The sequence below is a fragment of the Eucyclogobius newberryi genome, unplaced genomic scaffold (assembly GCF_026437365.1).
Source record: "Eucyclogobius newberryi isolate DKJ021-1_F unplaced genomic scaffold, fEucNew1.0.hap1 SCAF_9, whole genome shotgun sequence".
Taxonomy (NCBI): Eukaryota; Metazoa; Chordata; class Actinopteri; order Gobiiformes; family Gobiidae; genus Eucyclogobius; species Eucyclogobius newberryi.
Window position 1 is genome coordinate 20,931,065 of NW_027316532.1, and position 17,458 is coordinate 20,948,522.

Here is a 17,458-nt window from a genome sequence, read left to right on the forward strand (position 1 = left end):
TTATGTTTTTTTTTTGTCTTTGTCTGTACATTTGAATAGTGTTTTTCTTGAATACAAAATAAAAATAATTACTAAAACGGAAACATATATCTATTTTTAAATAATACTAATAATTATAATAATGCTATTTTATTGTGTAATCTTATCATAACTACTTGTTTGTTGTTTGGATCATTTACGTTGAAATATGTTTGTTAATTTATTCCCTCGCGGAACCTAAAGATCGTGGAAACATTATGTCCACACAGGGCAAATTTATCGGCGCACAGAAGGCGGGTTCATGTTTTGATTGACCAATGAACGTCTCGAATGGATCGCTATTTAATGAAGCACCGACCAATCACTACCAGCAGAGGGAGCCACGCCCCCACTCGTGCTCGATGTAAACACTAGACCGTGATCTTCAAACTTCACACAGGAATTATTCAACTTTTAGGGTTTAAAATTATGTAAAACTCTTCACGACGGCGGCGCTCACGTTTGTAAACATCCATTTTGAATTAAGTGAGTGATCGGCAGTTGTCATAATCGTTTTTCTTTCTTACAGATTGACGTTATTGAGATGTTGGGGTCATTTTATCGTGGATTTCAGAAAGCTGCTCTCCACGCGCTGGACACGAGGTTTGTTATTACATGCGTCACAGTGTTTTAAACCCTTATTCTTGTCAACAGCCTAAACATAACTGCACATTTACTGGTGATTATTTGTATTTTTTGCTCTGGAGGTAAATATTGCCTGTTAATAATTGTCTTAAGTGTTGATTTTGTTGTGTGCTTCATTGAATGGACTTTTGCTGTAGAACATGTTTTAATTATTGAAAAGAGAGGCAAAAGTGAAGTGGAACATAATGTAATTCACATTTCACATTTAGAATTTAGATCTGATTCATTGTTGAAAATGTGTTCAAACAAAGATCAAAATGTAACTTTTACTCACAATCATTGATCCCATGACCAAACAACAATGAAATCATAATTTTTTTCTTATTAAAATAGTCTGATAGATCACTTTCTTCTAGTCTGTGACGAGCTTTATGAAATCAAACTTAACGAGTGATAAAGTAAAGTTAATGTGAGATAAGCGGCGAGATTTAAAATTAACTTTTTTTCACAATTATTATTTTTTAGTACTTCTTGCCGATTTATATTGTGTCCTGAATAATCATAGTTATTGGTTCACTGAATAATCCTGACATTCCTAGTCACATTTTGTAATTTTAGAATTTTATTTAACATAATTTTCTGTGCAAACTCAAATAGTTTACTTTTAGAGCGCTACAAACATGTTCTGAATGTTTTCCTTGTCATGTTCAGCCTCTAAAACGACATAAATAAAACCAGCTGGACTTGGATGTAACAGTTGAAGGTCTCTCTCACAAACAGGAAGTGTCTTCAGGGCTCAAGTTCACGTTTCCGTCTCAAAAGCCCTGGACGTGTTTCAAAAGTGAACCTTGGACAGTCTCTTACTGTTCTAGTCTGTGTGTGTGTGTGTTTCCTCTCTCTGCAGTAGAAGATGTCTTTGTACCCGTGATGGGCTCACACACGGACTGACCGACGCCGGGTCCATTTTCGCCTTGTCGTCGGGTCAGGGTAGATGTGGCGTCGCGGTGGTCCGGGTCAGCGGTCCGGCATCGCTCGCGGCTCTGAGGGTCATGGCCGGACTCGGGCACGGACCTCCTCCTCCTCCTCGGACTGCACTGTTACGCAGCATCACCGACCCAGGGGCCACCGAGGTCCTGGACCGGGGGCTGGTGCTCTGGTTTCCAGGTGGGCACAAGACACTGGACCTTTCAGCTGGTTTTATATGGATAGAACTATTTGTAGAGATATTACACACCTGTGTTTCTCCCCCGGGCCCTCATACCTGTGTTTCTCCCCCGGGCCCTCATACCTGTGTTTCTCCCCCGGGCCCTCACACCTGTGTTTCTCCCCCGGGCCCTCACACCTGTGTTTCTCCCCCGGGCCCTCATAGCTGTGTTTCTCCCCCGGGCCCTCACAGCTGTGTTTCTCCAACGGGCCATCACAGCTGTGTTTCTCTCCCGGGCCCCTCACAGCTGTGGTTCTCCCCCAGGCCCTCACACCTGTGTTTCACCCCCAGGCCCTCACACCTGTGTTTCTCCCCCCGGGCCCTCACAGCTGTGTTTCTCCCCCGGGCCCTCACAGCTGTGTTTCTCCCCCGGGCCCTCACAGCTGTGTTTCTCCCCCCGGGCCCTCACAGCTGTGTTTCTCCCCCGGGCCCTCACACCTGTGTTTCTCCCCCGGGCCCTCACACCTGTGTTTCTCCCCCGGGCCCTCACACCTGTGTTTCTCTCCCGGGCCCTCACAGCTGTGTTTCTCCCCTGGGCCCTCACACCTTTGTTTCTCCCCAGGGCCCTCACAGCTGTGTTTCTCCCCTGGGCCCTCACACCTGTGTTTCTTCCACCGGGCCCTCACACCTGTGTTTCTCCCCCCGGGCCCTCACAGCTGTGTTTCTCCCCCCGGGCCCTCACACCTGTGTTTCTCCCCAGGGCCCTCACAGCTGTGTTTCTCCCCAGGGCCCTCACACCTGTGTTTCTCCCCCGGGCCCTCACACCTGTGTTTCTCCCCCGGGCCCTCACAGCTGTGTTTCTCCCCAGGGCTCTCACACCTGTGTTTCTCCCCAGGGCCTCACAGCTGTGTTTCTCCCCCGGGCCCTCACACCTGTGTTTCTCCCCAGGGCTCTCACACCTGTGTTTCTCCCCCGGGCCCTCACACCTGTGTTTCTCCCTCAGGCCCTCACACCTGTGTTTCTCCCCCGGGCCCTCACACCTGTGTTTCTCCCCCGGGCCCTCACACCTGTGTCTCTCCCCCGGGCCCTCACACCTGTGTTTCTCCCTCGGGCCCTCACACCTGTGTTTCTCCCCCGGGCCCTCACACCTGTGTTTCTCCCCCGGGCCCTCACACCTGTGTTTCTCCCCCGGGCCCTCACACCTGTGTTTCTCCCCAGGGCCTCACAGCTTCACTGGAGAGGACAGCGCAGAGTTCCACATTCACGGCGGTCCTGCAGTGGTCGCTGCAGTTCTACAAGCTTTAGGTAAAAACTGAACCGTTGGATACGATACTGCGCCAAATCAGAACGATAATCGAGCTTTAAAAGCGTAATGGACGATTTATCACCGATTTGAGAAAGGAAGCGGAAGTGCACATGCGCACTCCCCCCGTGCGGACGTGCACAACAGCCTTGCGACTACAAGTGCGTTTGTTTATTAGCGCGCTAATCGGCAGTCCACGCCACGAGGAAATAAATCATCCATTACGCCTTTTAAATGCAACAAGAAGCAGCTTTAGGCAAATCAAATGTCAGAAAGGATTAATTCAACTACGGTTTTCCAGAACAGCAAAATTTATCTTGATCAAATTTAAATTGCGATGATTAGAACGGTCACAATTAGTGCATTTCAAAGACTTCAATGATTTAATTGACATAATTTCCACTGCAAACATCAACAATCTTGCTATTTTAGACCTCGACAATCATGTTCTGAAATGCACTGGATTCTTGTATGAAATCAGTTCATGTTTCAGTCTGGACTGAATATTACTATTAGAACTCCACAGCTTTAGTTTAATTTAATGCAGTTCAACCACTAGAGGGCAGTCACGCTTTGTCATGAAACACTGATGACTCTGATGACATGATAAATAAGAGATGTTAAAGTTCTTTCATAAAGGAAAGACGTGGTTTGGCCCCGGGTCCATTTGGCTCCTGCTGCTCTTGTCACTTTGTCCTAATGAGACGTGAAAAATGATTTTAAGCACAATGAAAAGCTGAACCTGTTTAACCCGTCGCAGTGGAGCGTGTTTTCTCTGCTCGAGCTGATGCTTTTGTCTCGTGCTGATGTAAACCCTGACCCCTGACCCCTGACCCCTAACCCCTGACCCTCCTGTGGCTTTAGCCTGATCTGTGCCATGTATGCGCTGCAGGAAATGTGCCTGGCATGAGGCCGGCTGAAGCGGGCGAGTTCACACGGAGGGCCTTCCAAGCGGGGAAACTCGGCCTGACGGAGGTTTGTCACGGCAACAACAACACAAACACGTTAACGAGGTCAGATGAGGGCCGACTCAGGTCAGAGGGTCAGACGAGGGCCCGGCTCAGGTCAGAGGTTCAGATGAGGGCCTGGCTCAGGTCAGAGGGTCAGATGAGGGCCGGCTCAGGTCAGCGACGCGGTCAGAGTGTCATGGTGTTAGAAGTGTCCGGATCAAGGTTATTACAGGTTAAACACTCAGCACAAAGATGACGTCATCACACTCTCGGCCAATCACAGACCAGCTCGTGGTTTGGCCACTAACTGCTTGTATACATGGAGATGTATTGTAAGCAGATGACACCACCAGCCACACTTACAGGTCAGATCTGTGGAGAGGCGCGTAAATCACATTTAGGCGGTTTGTTTTTCTTTTCTTTTTTTGCAATAAAACACTTACATTTACCATATTATATTTGCTTTGAGTTGTCCATCGGTGTGGCAACAGTGCAACTCTTCACCTTCATCATGACATTGACATGACCTTCGCACACGTTTGCAGATTGAATGGTGGTGTGTTCTGTGTCTGCAGGTGGAGGCTCTGGGGGACCTGATCCATGCTGAGACCGAGGCCCAGAGGAGACAGGCCCTGAGGCAGATGTCTGGAGACCTGGGACGCCTCTACCAGGACTGGAGCCACAGACTCAAACGGGTGGGTCATATTAGACATTTAAGGATGAATATAGTTTATTAGTTAACGGCAAATTGCACCAAGCAGCTCATACTACAACAGACTTTACACGCTATAATGAAGGAGGCCGGGGACTAGTGAGCGTGAGAGCCACTATCCTGAACGAAACATCCAAGATCCATAGATCCATAAGTACATCAAGGACAAGGCTCCTACAGATGACGTGCTCAGTGAATGTCTCAGACACTGGGGAACAGAGGATGATGAGGTGCTGGAGGGACTATCATGGGAGGACACGCCCCTACATGGGAGGACACGCCCCTACATGGGAGGACACGCCCCTACATGGGAGGACACGCCCCTACATGGGAGGACACGCCCCTACATGGGAGGACACGCCCCTACAAGTGGCTGATATCATGAAATCCTACCAAGAGATGGCTAGAAAGAGCTGGCCTGGACAGCACAGAGGCCCTGATCATGGCAGCACAGGAGCAGGCCCTGAACACCAGATATTGATCTCGTGTTCAGGGCCTGATCTACCACACCAGACAAGACCCAAGGTGTAGGCTGTGCAAAGGGGGCCCTGAGACCATCCCGCACATAACTGCAGGGTGCAAGATGTTCTCAGGGACAGCTTACATGGAGCGCCATCACCAGGTGGCTGGCATAGTGAACAGAACCATCTGCAGAGTACGGGCTGGAGACCCCAAGGACAAAGTGGGAAACACCTCCAAAGGTGGTGGAGAACGACCGAGCCAAGGTCCTCTGGGACTTTCAGATACAGACAGACCGAATGGTAATGGTGAACCAACCGGACATAGTGGTGAGAGGAGTGACCCCCAAACTGGAGGAGTGGCTACAGCAGATCCCAGGAAAAACATCAGACATCTTGGTCCAGAAAAGTGCAGGAACAGCAAAGATCCTGAAGAACCCTCAAGCTCCCAGGCCTTTTTGACCCTTTTAACAATGGCTACTAAAAACATGATAAAGTATAAATTTAATTTAAATAAAATGCACTTTGTCTTAAATACAGAAAGTACAAAATGGACAGAAGTATTGTTGATGTGAGTTTTTACAGTAACAGATGTTATAAAGAGTTCATGTGCCATCAAGACATGCATTTGACTTTGTTTATGTTCAATTATTATTTTTTTGATTGATTTAGTTTCAACATATCGTCCGTCTCTACTATAACATTCTGGACTCTGGATCTCCTCCTGTTGTAGAAACATTTATTGAGAAGAATTGCATTGAAACTAGGCCACATTTTGTGACTGTCGTCGTGTGAAATGCTTGTTTTTTGGGAGGACACGGGCTGTTCTCTGCCGTGCTGGGCTCAGGGCTCAGGGCTTTGGGCTCGGGACTTTCACAGCTAAAACAATGCTTGTCGTTGCTCCTGTGTCGACCTCCACAGCTGTCCGGACAGTTAATGTGTTATCGTGCTGGGAGAAGCAGCTTCCTACTATTATCTTAGTGGAGTATGTGACAGCTCAGCACGTGTCAATATGAGGAATAACAAGGTGTTCTGGATGGAAAAGTGCCAAAACAAGCAAGAAATAAACAGGCAAAGTTCACAGGCAAGTGGCAAAACATTAGATGAATATGAAATGATGACATTATGAACACATTCATCAGGGTCCCACACGTCCTGGAAATCAAGGAAAACCTGAAACATAATGTTCCTGTTTTTCAGACGTGAAAAATATATTTAATCATGAGAAAACACGTTTATTTTGTCCTTGCAAATGAATCCACCCTTTGCTTTTCTGGATTATTGTGTATCATTTTAATAGAGACAGTCACCGCCGTTATCACAGTAAAAAGAGAATTTTGAGTTTGTGAAAAGATAAAAGCCATAAAAATGCAGCGAATGACTCGAGTGGAGGAGGTGTCTTAGGGAGAACACCAAACGGTCAGGCATAGCTTTGGTGTCACTCTGGCCCTTATGGTTCAGTCAAAATGGATAAAAGGTCAGGAAGCAAACCATCTCCATAGATTTGCATAACAAGTGGACATAATAGTGAACCTTTTTTAACAACATTATACATCGAGAAATGCAATCATAAGACGACATTTCTACTGTTTTTGTGCCCAAAGGAGATGGAAAAGCACTAGATCATGTGTGTTTGCTGCTGTCCCCCTCTGACTCTGCTGCCTTTGGCTTCACTGCAGTTCACTGACCACACACGACCGCTTCACTGACCACACACGACCGCTTCACTGACCACACATGACCGCTTCACTGACCACACACGACCGCTTCACTGACCACACACGACCGCTTCACTGACCACACATGACCGCTTCACTGACCACACACGACCGCTTCACTGACCACACACGACCGCTTCACTGACTACACTCGACCGCTTCACTGACTACACTCGACCGCTTCACTGACCACACATGACCACATGATGCTTCACTGACCACACATGGCCGCTTCACTGACCACACATGACCACATGATGCTTCACTGACCACACATGACCGCTTCACTGACCACACACGGCCGCTTCACTGACCACACATGACCACATGATGCTTCATTGACCACACACGGCCGCTTCACTGACCACACATGACCACATGATGCTTTACTGACCACACATGACCGCTTCACTGACCACACACGGCCGCTTCACTGACCACACATGACCACATGATGCTTCACTGACCACACATGACCGCTTCACTGACCACACACGGCCGCTTCACTGACCACACATGACCACATGATGCTTCACTGACCACACATGACCGCTTCACTGGAGCCGGGCCAAGGCCTGCTCTACTCCCGCTCACATTATTTACATGTACGCATCATTTTCCAGGCATTTCCCCCAGAGAAATGTGAAATCTGTGTGAAGCAGAATCAGATCCAGCATCTTAACTACAACGTTCAGGTTAAAGTTGTGAGACAACAATGTAATCTCAAATACACAAATACACAAACAATGTAATCTCAAACACACGGCTTCCACTTTTATAACAAGAACACTAATTAAGATGTGGAAATCTTCCTGCTTTTGTGAAGCAGAAACACGCCTGTGTTTTCATGTCACTTCAGGAGGATTTAAAAATGTCTGATAAATGATCCACGTCTTATTCTGTTTATTGTGTGTCACTCTTACAGTTTGATGGTTTATAATATAATATGATATGATATGATTTTGCTGATAATGTTCCTAAAGTGTGGGAGGGTTTATTTCCTCCTGATGAATGATGGAGCTGTGACTGTGAGAGCTCTGCCTCTGACTGGACTTGTATGTTTCCATTGTGCTCCTGTTCCATTGTTCTGTGCAGATCATGTATTGTCAATAGGATGATGTATGTGCTGAAGATGTACACCTGGACTTCCTGTCACATGTGGCATAAACAATAAGACTTAAAAACCCTCTTGTTCTGTTCCTTTAGTGCCTGGCACATGTCGAGGCCTTTATAGACTTCAGTGAAGACGAGCTGATGGAGGAAGGGGTCCTGGACCAGGGTGAGTGGGCATGTGTGGCTCAAATGTAAAAAGTCGTGGTCAGTCGTCCCTGGAGCTTCAGGCTGTGGTCTCTCTGAGGAAAGGATACTTTCCTGTTTGGATCTTCATGTGAGGGTCGTGTGAGCTGCTCTCACTGCAGGAGGAGCAGCTCCATCCAAACGCTCCACAAAGTATTTCCTAAAGGAAGCAGGAGGCACTCCTTCAAAGCCGGCCTGCCTTGCCACTCACAGCGGCAGCAGCGCTCGTGCTAGTGGAGTTTCCCATGGGCCCTGTGCATGTGAGCGTGTTGTTATTATGGGATGCCCCACTCCTGCTGGCACTGCCACACAGATGGGCACATTTGACACACTAAAGCTTTAGCCCTTGTTTGTTGTGGTGGCTCAGAGGGTGAATTACTCTCATGGAAAACATCTATATTTGTTTAAACAGACTTCCTGAGGACACAACCTCTGATATTTATGTATTTAGTATTTAGATTGAATGTATAAATGTATTGTCTTTTTACTTTATATGTTATAACCTTAAAATGTTATTGTGGTCTGACTAAACCAGTAGACTCATTATCGTGACTTGTTACTTTGCATATTGCAGCCCAAACATAAATATACTCCTTCTGTGTTGGTGGTGCATCATTCACAGACTTTGTCTTCAGTATCACAGACCGGGCCATGACCCAGTTCTGTCCAGACAGACTCACACTTCAAAGTTCAGGCCTCGTCCTACAAAGGCTTTTTACAAGGCCAAGAAAGTGAAGGACACTAACCTTGGTCACATCCTCTTCCCTCGGCTCCTCTCTCCTCACAGTGGACCGCTCTGTATCTGAGCTTCAGTCTGAGGTAGAGCGCCACCTCCAGGACGAGCGGCGCGGGGAGCGGTTGCGCAGCGGCGTGCACGTGGTGATCGCTGGAGCCACCAACGCTGGGAAAAGCAGCCTCCTCAACACTCTGTGTGAGACGCCATCACACACCAGACAAGGCTTTATTCATATATATTTATATATCATATTCATGTAGTATATATCCTGGCATGGGAAACGTAACGACTGAGGTGAAGTGAGCTGTCTAGACACCATTGTTGACAAAAAAAATGGTCTCCAAAGTAATGGTACAACAGCCTGTTTAGAGGTCAATAACAGCATAAAAATGCATTTTCATAAACAAACAGAACATATTCTTACTAAAGATCTGCTCTCTCCTCCTGCTCCACTTTATATCCATGGTGACGTGGACAGGCCAGAGACCGGCCGCCATCGTGTCTCCCATCGCGGGCACCACGCGGGACGTGGTGGAGACGGCGCTGGACATCGGCGGTTTCCCCGTGGTTCTGAGCGACACGGCCGGGCTCCGGGACAGCTCCGACCTGGTGGAAAGAGAGGGCGTCCGCCGCGCTCGAGAGAGGTACGAGCACGCCTCTCCACAGACCTGACCACATGCTCTTGTGGGCCGCAGGGAAATGCGCAGTACGTCAGTGAAGTATTTTTACCGTCTCCACGTGTTCCCAGCTCGAGTACATTCATTAACACACCAGGCAGCATGAAGGATCCTTTCACAAACAAAGGAAGAAATAATTCACTGCATTTCCCATGTACAAAGTGATATATTCTCACAGTGTCTGCCGGGCCGCCGCTGTTTGTGTTAGCGCTATAAATACGTGGGATAAATGGTCATGGGAGGTTGCATAATAAAGAGGGAAATGCTTCAGGTTGAAATAAACGGCTCTGGACTCGCGGCTGCTTCCACTTCTTAAACGAAGTCCATTGTTCCTTTTACTTCTGACAGGATCCATTCATAACTGGATAATAGGGTTTAGTTTTTTCACCGCTCCTTCTTCATTCGGCGTCTGATGGACTTTTCCAGATGCGTTCCGGCTTCAGAGCTTCTCACTAAACCTTCTGACGGTGGCGTTCTCCCCTCAGGGTGGAGCAGGCCGATGTGACGCTGGTGGTGGTGGACTGCGCTCAGATCCCCTCAGACCAGTCCACGGCATCCTTCCTCCAGCGACACCTCAGCGAAGTTCTGCCCTCCCAGGACGACGGTCACAGCGGTGGGACACGGACACACAAACAAACAAACAAACAAACAGGGCGGCTTAATAGAGAACGCCCTCAGTGTCCATTTTGGATCCATCTCACATGTACATTTGCGGAATCAGTTTTTCTCCCTCACAGAATTGCAGATACAGTAGTTTAAGAAGTCTTTTTCAGGACAAAACTCCATCCTCCCCGACTGCGATTTCATCCTGGGTCGGATTTTGCATAAGATGGAGCCAAGTCTGGTCTCCGCCACAAAGCTTCTGTTCTGTAAAGAAAATCAACAAATAATATTAAGGATTAAATACTGCATACATTTAACACAATTAATTAAAAACATATAATACAATAAAATATTGCGGTCAACTGTACACTCTGCAAAATGTGTCCTGAAACTCTGGTCCTCATGCTAAAATAATTTTAAAAATCAGTATCCATGCTAATTCTTCTCTCCCAAACCCGCTTCATCTCTGTAAGTGCTGGACGTCTTTTATTTTGCAGTGTTAAAAGGGGAACATTAGACACAAAGTAGGAGACCATTCAAATGATGATAATAATCTGTGTTGCACTCTAAATAAGTCGATATGTTTGGGTTCACGTGAGTTCTCCATCTAATTTGAGCTCAAACATATTTACACTAAACAACAGTGTTTTTGCCTTGTCGTGTATTTAATTTACTTTAGCTTTAAAAAAAGAAACAACTATAAATTCACCAAACCTCCAGCCCCAAAAAGACTGTAAAAACTGAAATAATAACTTGGTTCAACTGCTATTTTGACTCAGTCAGCCCCGTCTGCCACCAGTAGACGGCGCACATTGCACTCAGGTTTGCTCTGTCTTGTTGACGTCACACTCACCAATCTCTGCCAATGTACAGGGCCTTTTCTGGGGTTTATTTTTATTATTATCTGTGTCTTATCTTATCTTTCCCTTCAATAAATAGTCTAAGTATCCTAAGTTGCATTTAATTCTGATTTGCCTAACAATTTATGTCATTTAGTGATTTAACAAAAAGGGAAAATTATCCAAAATGTAACCGTGACCAGCTGGTGTTCTGTTTGACCTAAAAATAAACATAGCACAGATATAACGTTCCTTTTGTGTAGTTAGATGAACAAAACCTTACATCCAGGCGTATAATAACGATAAAAAGCGCGCAGGAGGAGGTAATGTTGATGTCGTTGCGTGTCCCCAGAGCGGTGCCTGGTGGTGCTGAACAAACTGGACCTGCTCCCGTCGCCGAGGAGACGGAGGTTGCGCTCGGACCTGAGCTCGTGGACGCCTCCTCCCGCCGTGCGCTGCGTCTCGTGTCACACTGGAGAAGGTCTGCAGGAGCTCGTCACGGAGCTGCAGCTCGTCGTCAAGCGTCTGTGAGTGCCAATCAGATGAGTTTGACACGTTTATCAGGGGAATTCATCCTGTTTCATCTCAGACTCAACAGTTTGTGTGTGTTTAATGGTATTGATAAAAGTATGATCATAAACAAATCATCCATGACCCATTTTATATGTTTTAGATTTTCATTTTCTTTGGACGTCTTCTTTCTGTCTTTTGTACCGTATTTTCCGGAGTATAAGTCGCACCAGCCAAAAAAGTATTTCTTATTCCTCGGTGTCACTTCTAAACAACTCCATAAACTCCAGAGGTAGAGGAAGTGCAGATTCTTCTTCTGCGTCGCTTAGAGCCTAGAGTGCCCTCTTGTGGTTGTCAGTGTGAAAATAATGAATAATATCACATATAAGTCGCTCTGGAGTATAAGTCGCACCCCGGCCAAAACTATGAAAAAAAGTGCAATTTATAATCCGGAAAATCCGTTATGTTTGTTTTTGGCTCTTGTGTTCTCTCTGGTCTTGCTCCGTTTCTTGTGTTTTTGTTTGATGTTTTTAAATTCAGAAAATTGACCAAAATTTAAAAATTTTGGATGTCACAATTCCTCAAATTCACCGTGACAGGAATGAAAGTGACTGAGATACACAGGGGATTGTGATGATAAATGTACCCTTCACCAGTGCCCTCTTGTGTCCACTTCTGCCAGGTGCGGCGACCCCTTGTCCGGCGGCCCGTCCCTGACCCAGGCGCGGCACCGAGCTCACCTCCAGCAGTGCGTTTCCGCTCTCCGACAGTTCCGGCACTACCGCGACTCGGACCTGGCGCTGGCCGCTGAGGGCGTCCGCCTCGCCCTCACCGGCCTGGGTCGCATCACCGGGCGGGTCGGGCCCGAGGAGATTCTGGATATCATCTTCAAAGACTTCTGCATCGGCAAATGATCTGCTGATGCATCATTTCATATGTGAAGCAAGAACTCGACAGCCCTGGTCCATAGTTCAATAGTTCAATCGCTTTAATCACACATTAAAGCTGGTGAACCTGATTTTCAAACGTTGGTGGGGAAAGGATGTCTCTGTGTAGGACGTGCCCATCGTCCACAAACCCTTTGGCCCGTCGCTACTTGTCTCATACACACTCGCTCTGCTTTAGAACTGTTTTTCAGATGGAAAAGCGAAGCGGGGTGGACCACCCTTGCACAGCCAATCAGCTCTCATCTAGCTGTTTCTAGTTTGTGATAAAAGTGATAAAAGTTTCAGAAACGGATTCTTAATGAAATTATAGCTGTGTATCTCATGAGAACCCAGCGAGCAAGCAGTTATTATCGTTATTTCTGTTGAATAAAGTTGGTGGGAAAAGTGAATGGGAGATTTACTTGAGGAACCTGGAGGTGGAGCCTGTAGGGTGAGGCTGGAGGTGGAGCCTGTAGGGTGAGCCTGGAGGTGGAGGTGGAGCCTGGAGGGTGAGGCTAGAGGTGGAGCCTGGAGGGTGAGCCTGGAGGTGGAGCCTGTAGGGTGAGGCTGGAAGTGGAGCCTGGAGGGTGAGACTGGAGGTGGAGCCTGGAGGGTGAGGCTAGAGGTGGAGCCTGGAGGGTGAGCCTGGAGGTGGAGCCTGTAGGGTGAGGCTGGAGGTGGAGCCTGTAGGGTGAGCCTGGAGGTGGAGCCTGGAGGGTGAGGCTAGAGGTGGAGCCTGTAGGGTGAGGCTGGAGGGTGAGGCTAGAGGTGGAGCCTGGAGGGTGAGCCTGGAGGTGGAGCCTGGAGGTGGAGCCTGTAGGGTGAGCCTGGAAGTGGAGCCTGTAGGGTGAGGCTGGAAGTGGAGCCTGGAGGGTGAGACTGGAGGTGGAGCCTGGAGGGTGAGGCTAGAGGTGGAGCCTGTAGGGTGAGGCTGGAGGTGGAGTCTGTAGGGTGAGGCTGGAGGTGGAGCCTGTAGGGTGAGCCTGGAGGTGGAGCCTGGAGGGTGAGGCTAGAGGTGGAGCCTGTAGGGTGAGGCTGGAGGGTGAGGCTAGAGGTGGAGCCTGGAGGGTGAGCCTGGAGGTGGAGCCTGGAGGTGGAGCCTGTAGGGTGAGCCTGGAGGTGGAACCTGTAGGGTGAGGCTGGAAGTGGAGCCTGGAGGGTGAGACTGGAGGTGGAGCCTGGAGGGTGAGGCTAGAGGTGGAGCCTGGAGGGTGAGCCTGGAGGTGGAGCCTGTAGGGTGAGCCTGGAGGTGGAGCCTGTAGGGTGAGGCTGGAGGTGGAGCCTGTAGGGTGAGCCTGGAGGTGGAGCCTGGAGGGTGAGGCTAGAGGTGGAGCCTGGAGGGTGAGCCTGGAGGTGGAGCCTGGAGGGTGAGGCTAGAGGTGGAGCCTGTAGGGTGAGGCTGGAGGTGGAGCCTGTAGGGTGAGACTGGAGGTGGAGCCTGGAGGGTGAGGCTAGAGGTGGAGCCTGGAGGGTAAGCCTGGAGGTGGAGCCTGGAGGTGGAGCCTGTAGGGTGAGGCTGGAGGTGGAGCCTGTAGGGTGAGTCTGGAGGGTGAGGCTAGAGGTGGAGCCTGGAGGGTGAGACTGGAGGTGGAGCCTGGAGGGTGAGGCTAGAGGTGGAGCCTGGAGGGTGAGCCTGGAGGGTGAGGCTAGAGGTGGAGCCTGGAGGGTGAGCCTGGAGGTGGAGCCTGGAGGGTGAGGCTGGAGGTGGAGCCTGTAGGGTGAGCCTGGAGGGTGAGGCTAGAGGTGGAGCCTGGAGGGTGAGCCTGGAGGGTGAGGCTAGAGGTGGAGCCTGGAGGGTGAGCCTGGAGGGTGAGGCTAGAGGTGGAGCCTGGAGGGTGAGCCTGGAGGTGGAGCCTGGAGGGTGAGGCTGGAGGTGGAGCCTGTAGGGTGAGCCTGGAGGGTGAGGCTAGAGGTGGAGCCTGGAGGGTGAGACTGGAGGTGGAGCCTGGAGGGTGAGGCTAGAGGTAGAGCCTGGAGGGTGAGCCTGGAGGTGGAGCCTGGAGGGTGAGGCTGGAGGTGGAGCCTGGAGGGTGAGGCTGGAGGTGGAGCCTGTAGGGTGAGGCTGGAGGTGGAGCCTGTAGGGTGAGGCTGGAGGTGGAGCCTGGAGGGTGAGACCGGAGGGTGAGGCTGGAGGTGGAGCCTGGAGGGTGAGGCTGGAGGTGGAGCCTGGAGGTGGAGCTTGGAGGGTGAGGCTGGAGGGTAAGACTGGAGGTGGAGCCTGGAGGGTGAGGCTGGAGGTGGAGCCTGGAGGGTGAGGCTGGAGGTGGAGCCTGGAGGGTGAGGCTGGAGGTGGAGCATGGATCCATTATAATATCTGGATAGGGTATGGTTAGCCGCAGCATGTCGCAGACTCCCCATTGGCCACTCCATTGGTACTGCAGCCAAAGAAATCTTGCGGCCCAGAAAGCTTTTTTTTCCCTAGAGCGCAATGTAACGAAAAACTGCTCGTGTTCGGCTGAAAGAGCACCTAGAGCTATAGCGACAATTCTTTCTTCAGTTGTCTTTAAAACATGTTTTAAGCTGTTAGCTTCGACTACGCTCACGGACCTGAGGGCCGTGGATCTACGACTCTAAAGCGATGTCTTGAAAAACTAAATCACGTAATAAATGCTAAGGAAATGGAATGTTTTGCCAGGTATAAACTAATCGATATTACGTTTCGTGTCCATCAGTGTTATCTGTTTTACACAGACAAGAAACCTAAATACGGACGTAATCATGACTTTAGCATGTTTTGCATGTAAATAGACATGTCATCTGAATACATTTGACATGTTGTAGAATGATATGATTAAAAATCTGTAATTTAAGAAATCAATTTTAGATCATACATTCCATGGACTTAATAAGGACCAGAATTATTTCCATTGTCAGTGAAAAAGTTTACCAACTAGACATTTTTTATGGTTTTATATTTTATTTGCGATATATAATAACACTAAACTATTGAGCCATGACAATAAATAGATTTCGGTAAATACAAAAATTGTACAGTTTAGCACTATGTATATTATAATTAAATTGACGTAGAAAAACAAAACTCCAGCGATCACCACGTGCACGCCGCTGCGCAGCCGCTTCCCGCGCCGCTCGTCCTGGAGGTGGCGCTCTACCTCAGACTGAAGCTCAGATACAGAGCGGTCCACTGTGAGGAGAGAGGAGCCGAGGGAAGAGGATGTGACCAAGGTTAGTGTCCTTCACTTTCTTGGCCTTGTAAAAAGCCTTTGTAGGACGAGGCCTGAACTTTGAAGTGTGAGTCTGTCTGGACAGAACTGGGTCATGGCCCGGTCTGTGATACTGAAGACAAAGTCTGTGAATGATGCACCACCAACACAGAAGGAGTATATTTATGTTTGGGCTGCAATATGCAAAGTAACAAGTCACGATAATGAGTCTACTGGTTTAGTCAGACCACAATAACATTTTAAGGTTATAACATAAAGTAAAAAGACAATACATTTATACATTCAATCTAAATACTAAATACATAAATATCAGAGGTTGTGTCCTCAGGAAGTCTGTTTAAACAAATATAGATGTTTTCCATGAGAGTAATTCACCCTCTGAGCCACCACAACAAACAAGGGCTAAAGCTTTAGTGTGTCAAATGTGCCCATCTGTGTGGCAGTGCCAGCAGGAGTGGGGCATCCCATAATAACAACACGCTCACATGCACAGGGCCCATGGGAAACTCCACTAGCACGAGCGCTGCTGCCGCTGTGAGTGGCAAGGCAGGCCGGCTTTGAAGGAGTGCCTCCTGCTTCCTTTAGGAAATACTTTGTGGAGCGTTTGGATGGAGCTGCTCCTCCTGCAGTGAGAGCAGCTCACACGACCCTCACATGAAGATCCAAACAGGAAAGTATCCTTTCCTCAGAGAGACCACAGCCTGAAGCTCCAGGGACGACTGACCACGACTTTTTACATTTGAGCCACACATGCCCACTCACCCTGGTCCAGGACCCCTTCCTCCATCAGCTCGTCTTCACTGAAGTCTATAAAGGCCTCGACATGTGCCAGGCACTAAAGGAACAGAACAAGAGGGTCAAGAGTCCAGAAAGTCTTATTGTTTATGCCACATGTGACAGGAAGTCCAGGTGTACATCTTCAGCACATACATCATCCTATTGACAATACATGATCTGCACAGAACAATGGAACAGGAGCACAATGGAAACATACAAGTCCAGTCAGAGGCAGAGCTCTCACAGTCACAGCTCCATCATTCATCAGGAGGAAATAAACCCTCCCACACTTTAGGAACATTATCAGTCCTGCACCTGAGACCTTAAACCTGCATCAAAACGAATACAAGTTAAGTTGTGTTGGCTACAAACTCAAATGTCTTTCGATAACAGAGTACACGGCTGTCAAACATGTCAAAAGAGCTTTTGGGAGCACAAAATCATATCATAAACCATCAAACTGTAAGAGTGACACAAAATAAACAGAATAAGACATTTATTAGAATATTTAAACACATAAATCCTCCTGAAGTGATATGAAAACACAGGAGTGTTTCTGGTTCACAAAAGCAGGAAGATTTCCACATTTGGAAGCCGTGTATTTGAGATTACATTGTTGTCTCACAACTTTAACCTGAATATTGTGTAGTTAAGATGCAGGATCTGATACTGCTTCAATAGTTTCCCAGAAATACGTCTCCAAAACAAATACTTCTCTAGGAATCAATACAAAAACGTACCAGGACCAGAGTTGACACGTTTCTCTTGGGGAAATGCCTGGAAAATGTGAGCGGGAGTAGAGCAGGCCTTGGCCCGGCTCCAGTGAAGCGGTCATGTGTGGTCAGTGAACTGCAGTGAAGCCAAAGGCAGCAGAGTCAGAGGAGGACAGCAGCAAACACACTCGGACAATGGACAAAAGAATAATATTGGGTCACAAAGAATGATATTTGAGTCGTCGACAAGTCAGCAACTCTTTTTCTATTTTTTTCCACAGTAGTCGACAATGACGCACGTGTTTAAC

At 48.2% G+C, this 17,458-nt stretch overlaps 1 protein-coding gene across 1 annotated transcript; it reads left to right on the forward strand.

The window, feature by feature from the left end:
- Positions 1 to 396: 396 nt before the first annotated feature.
- gtpbp3 (GTP binding protein 3, mitochondrial) lies at positions 397 to 12,829 on the forward strand. The gene is made up of 12 exons (XM_072439233.1): positions 397 to 478; positions 548 to 621; positions 1,508 to 1,767; positions 2,966 to 3,052; positions 3,943 to 4,025; positions 4,576 to 4,695; positions 8,095 to 8,167; positions 8,972 to 9,115; positions 9,399 to 9,564; positions 10,083 to 10,210; positions 11,392 to 11,566; positions 12,232 to 12,829. The coding sequence occupies exons 2-12, from the start codon at positions 563 to 565 to the stop codon at positions 12,461 to 12,463; spliced, it is 1,527 nt and encodes a 508-aa protein (XP_072295334.1). The 5' UTR covers positions 397 to 478; positions 548 to 562; the 3' UTR covers positions 12,464 to 12,829.
- The last annotated feature ends 4,629 nt before the right edge of the window (positions 12,830 to 17,458 follow it).

Coding starts and splice junctions, on each gene's coding strand:
- gtpbp3 (XM_072439233.1), top strand. CDS start 563: ATGTTGGGGTCATTTTATCGTGGATTTCAGAAAGCTGCTCTCCACGCG. Junction 1,768..2,965: donor GCTGGTGCTCTGGTTTCCAG/GTGGGCACAAGA, acceptor GTTTCTCCCCAG/GGCCTCACAGCTTCACTGGA. Junction 11,567..12,231: donor CAGCTCGTCGTCAAGCGTCT/GTGAGTGCCAAT, acceptor CACTTCTGCCAG/GTGCGGCGACCCCTTGTCCG.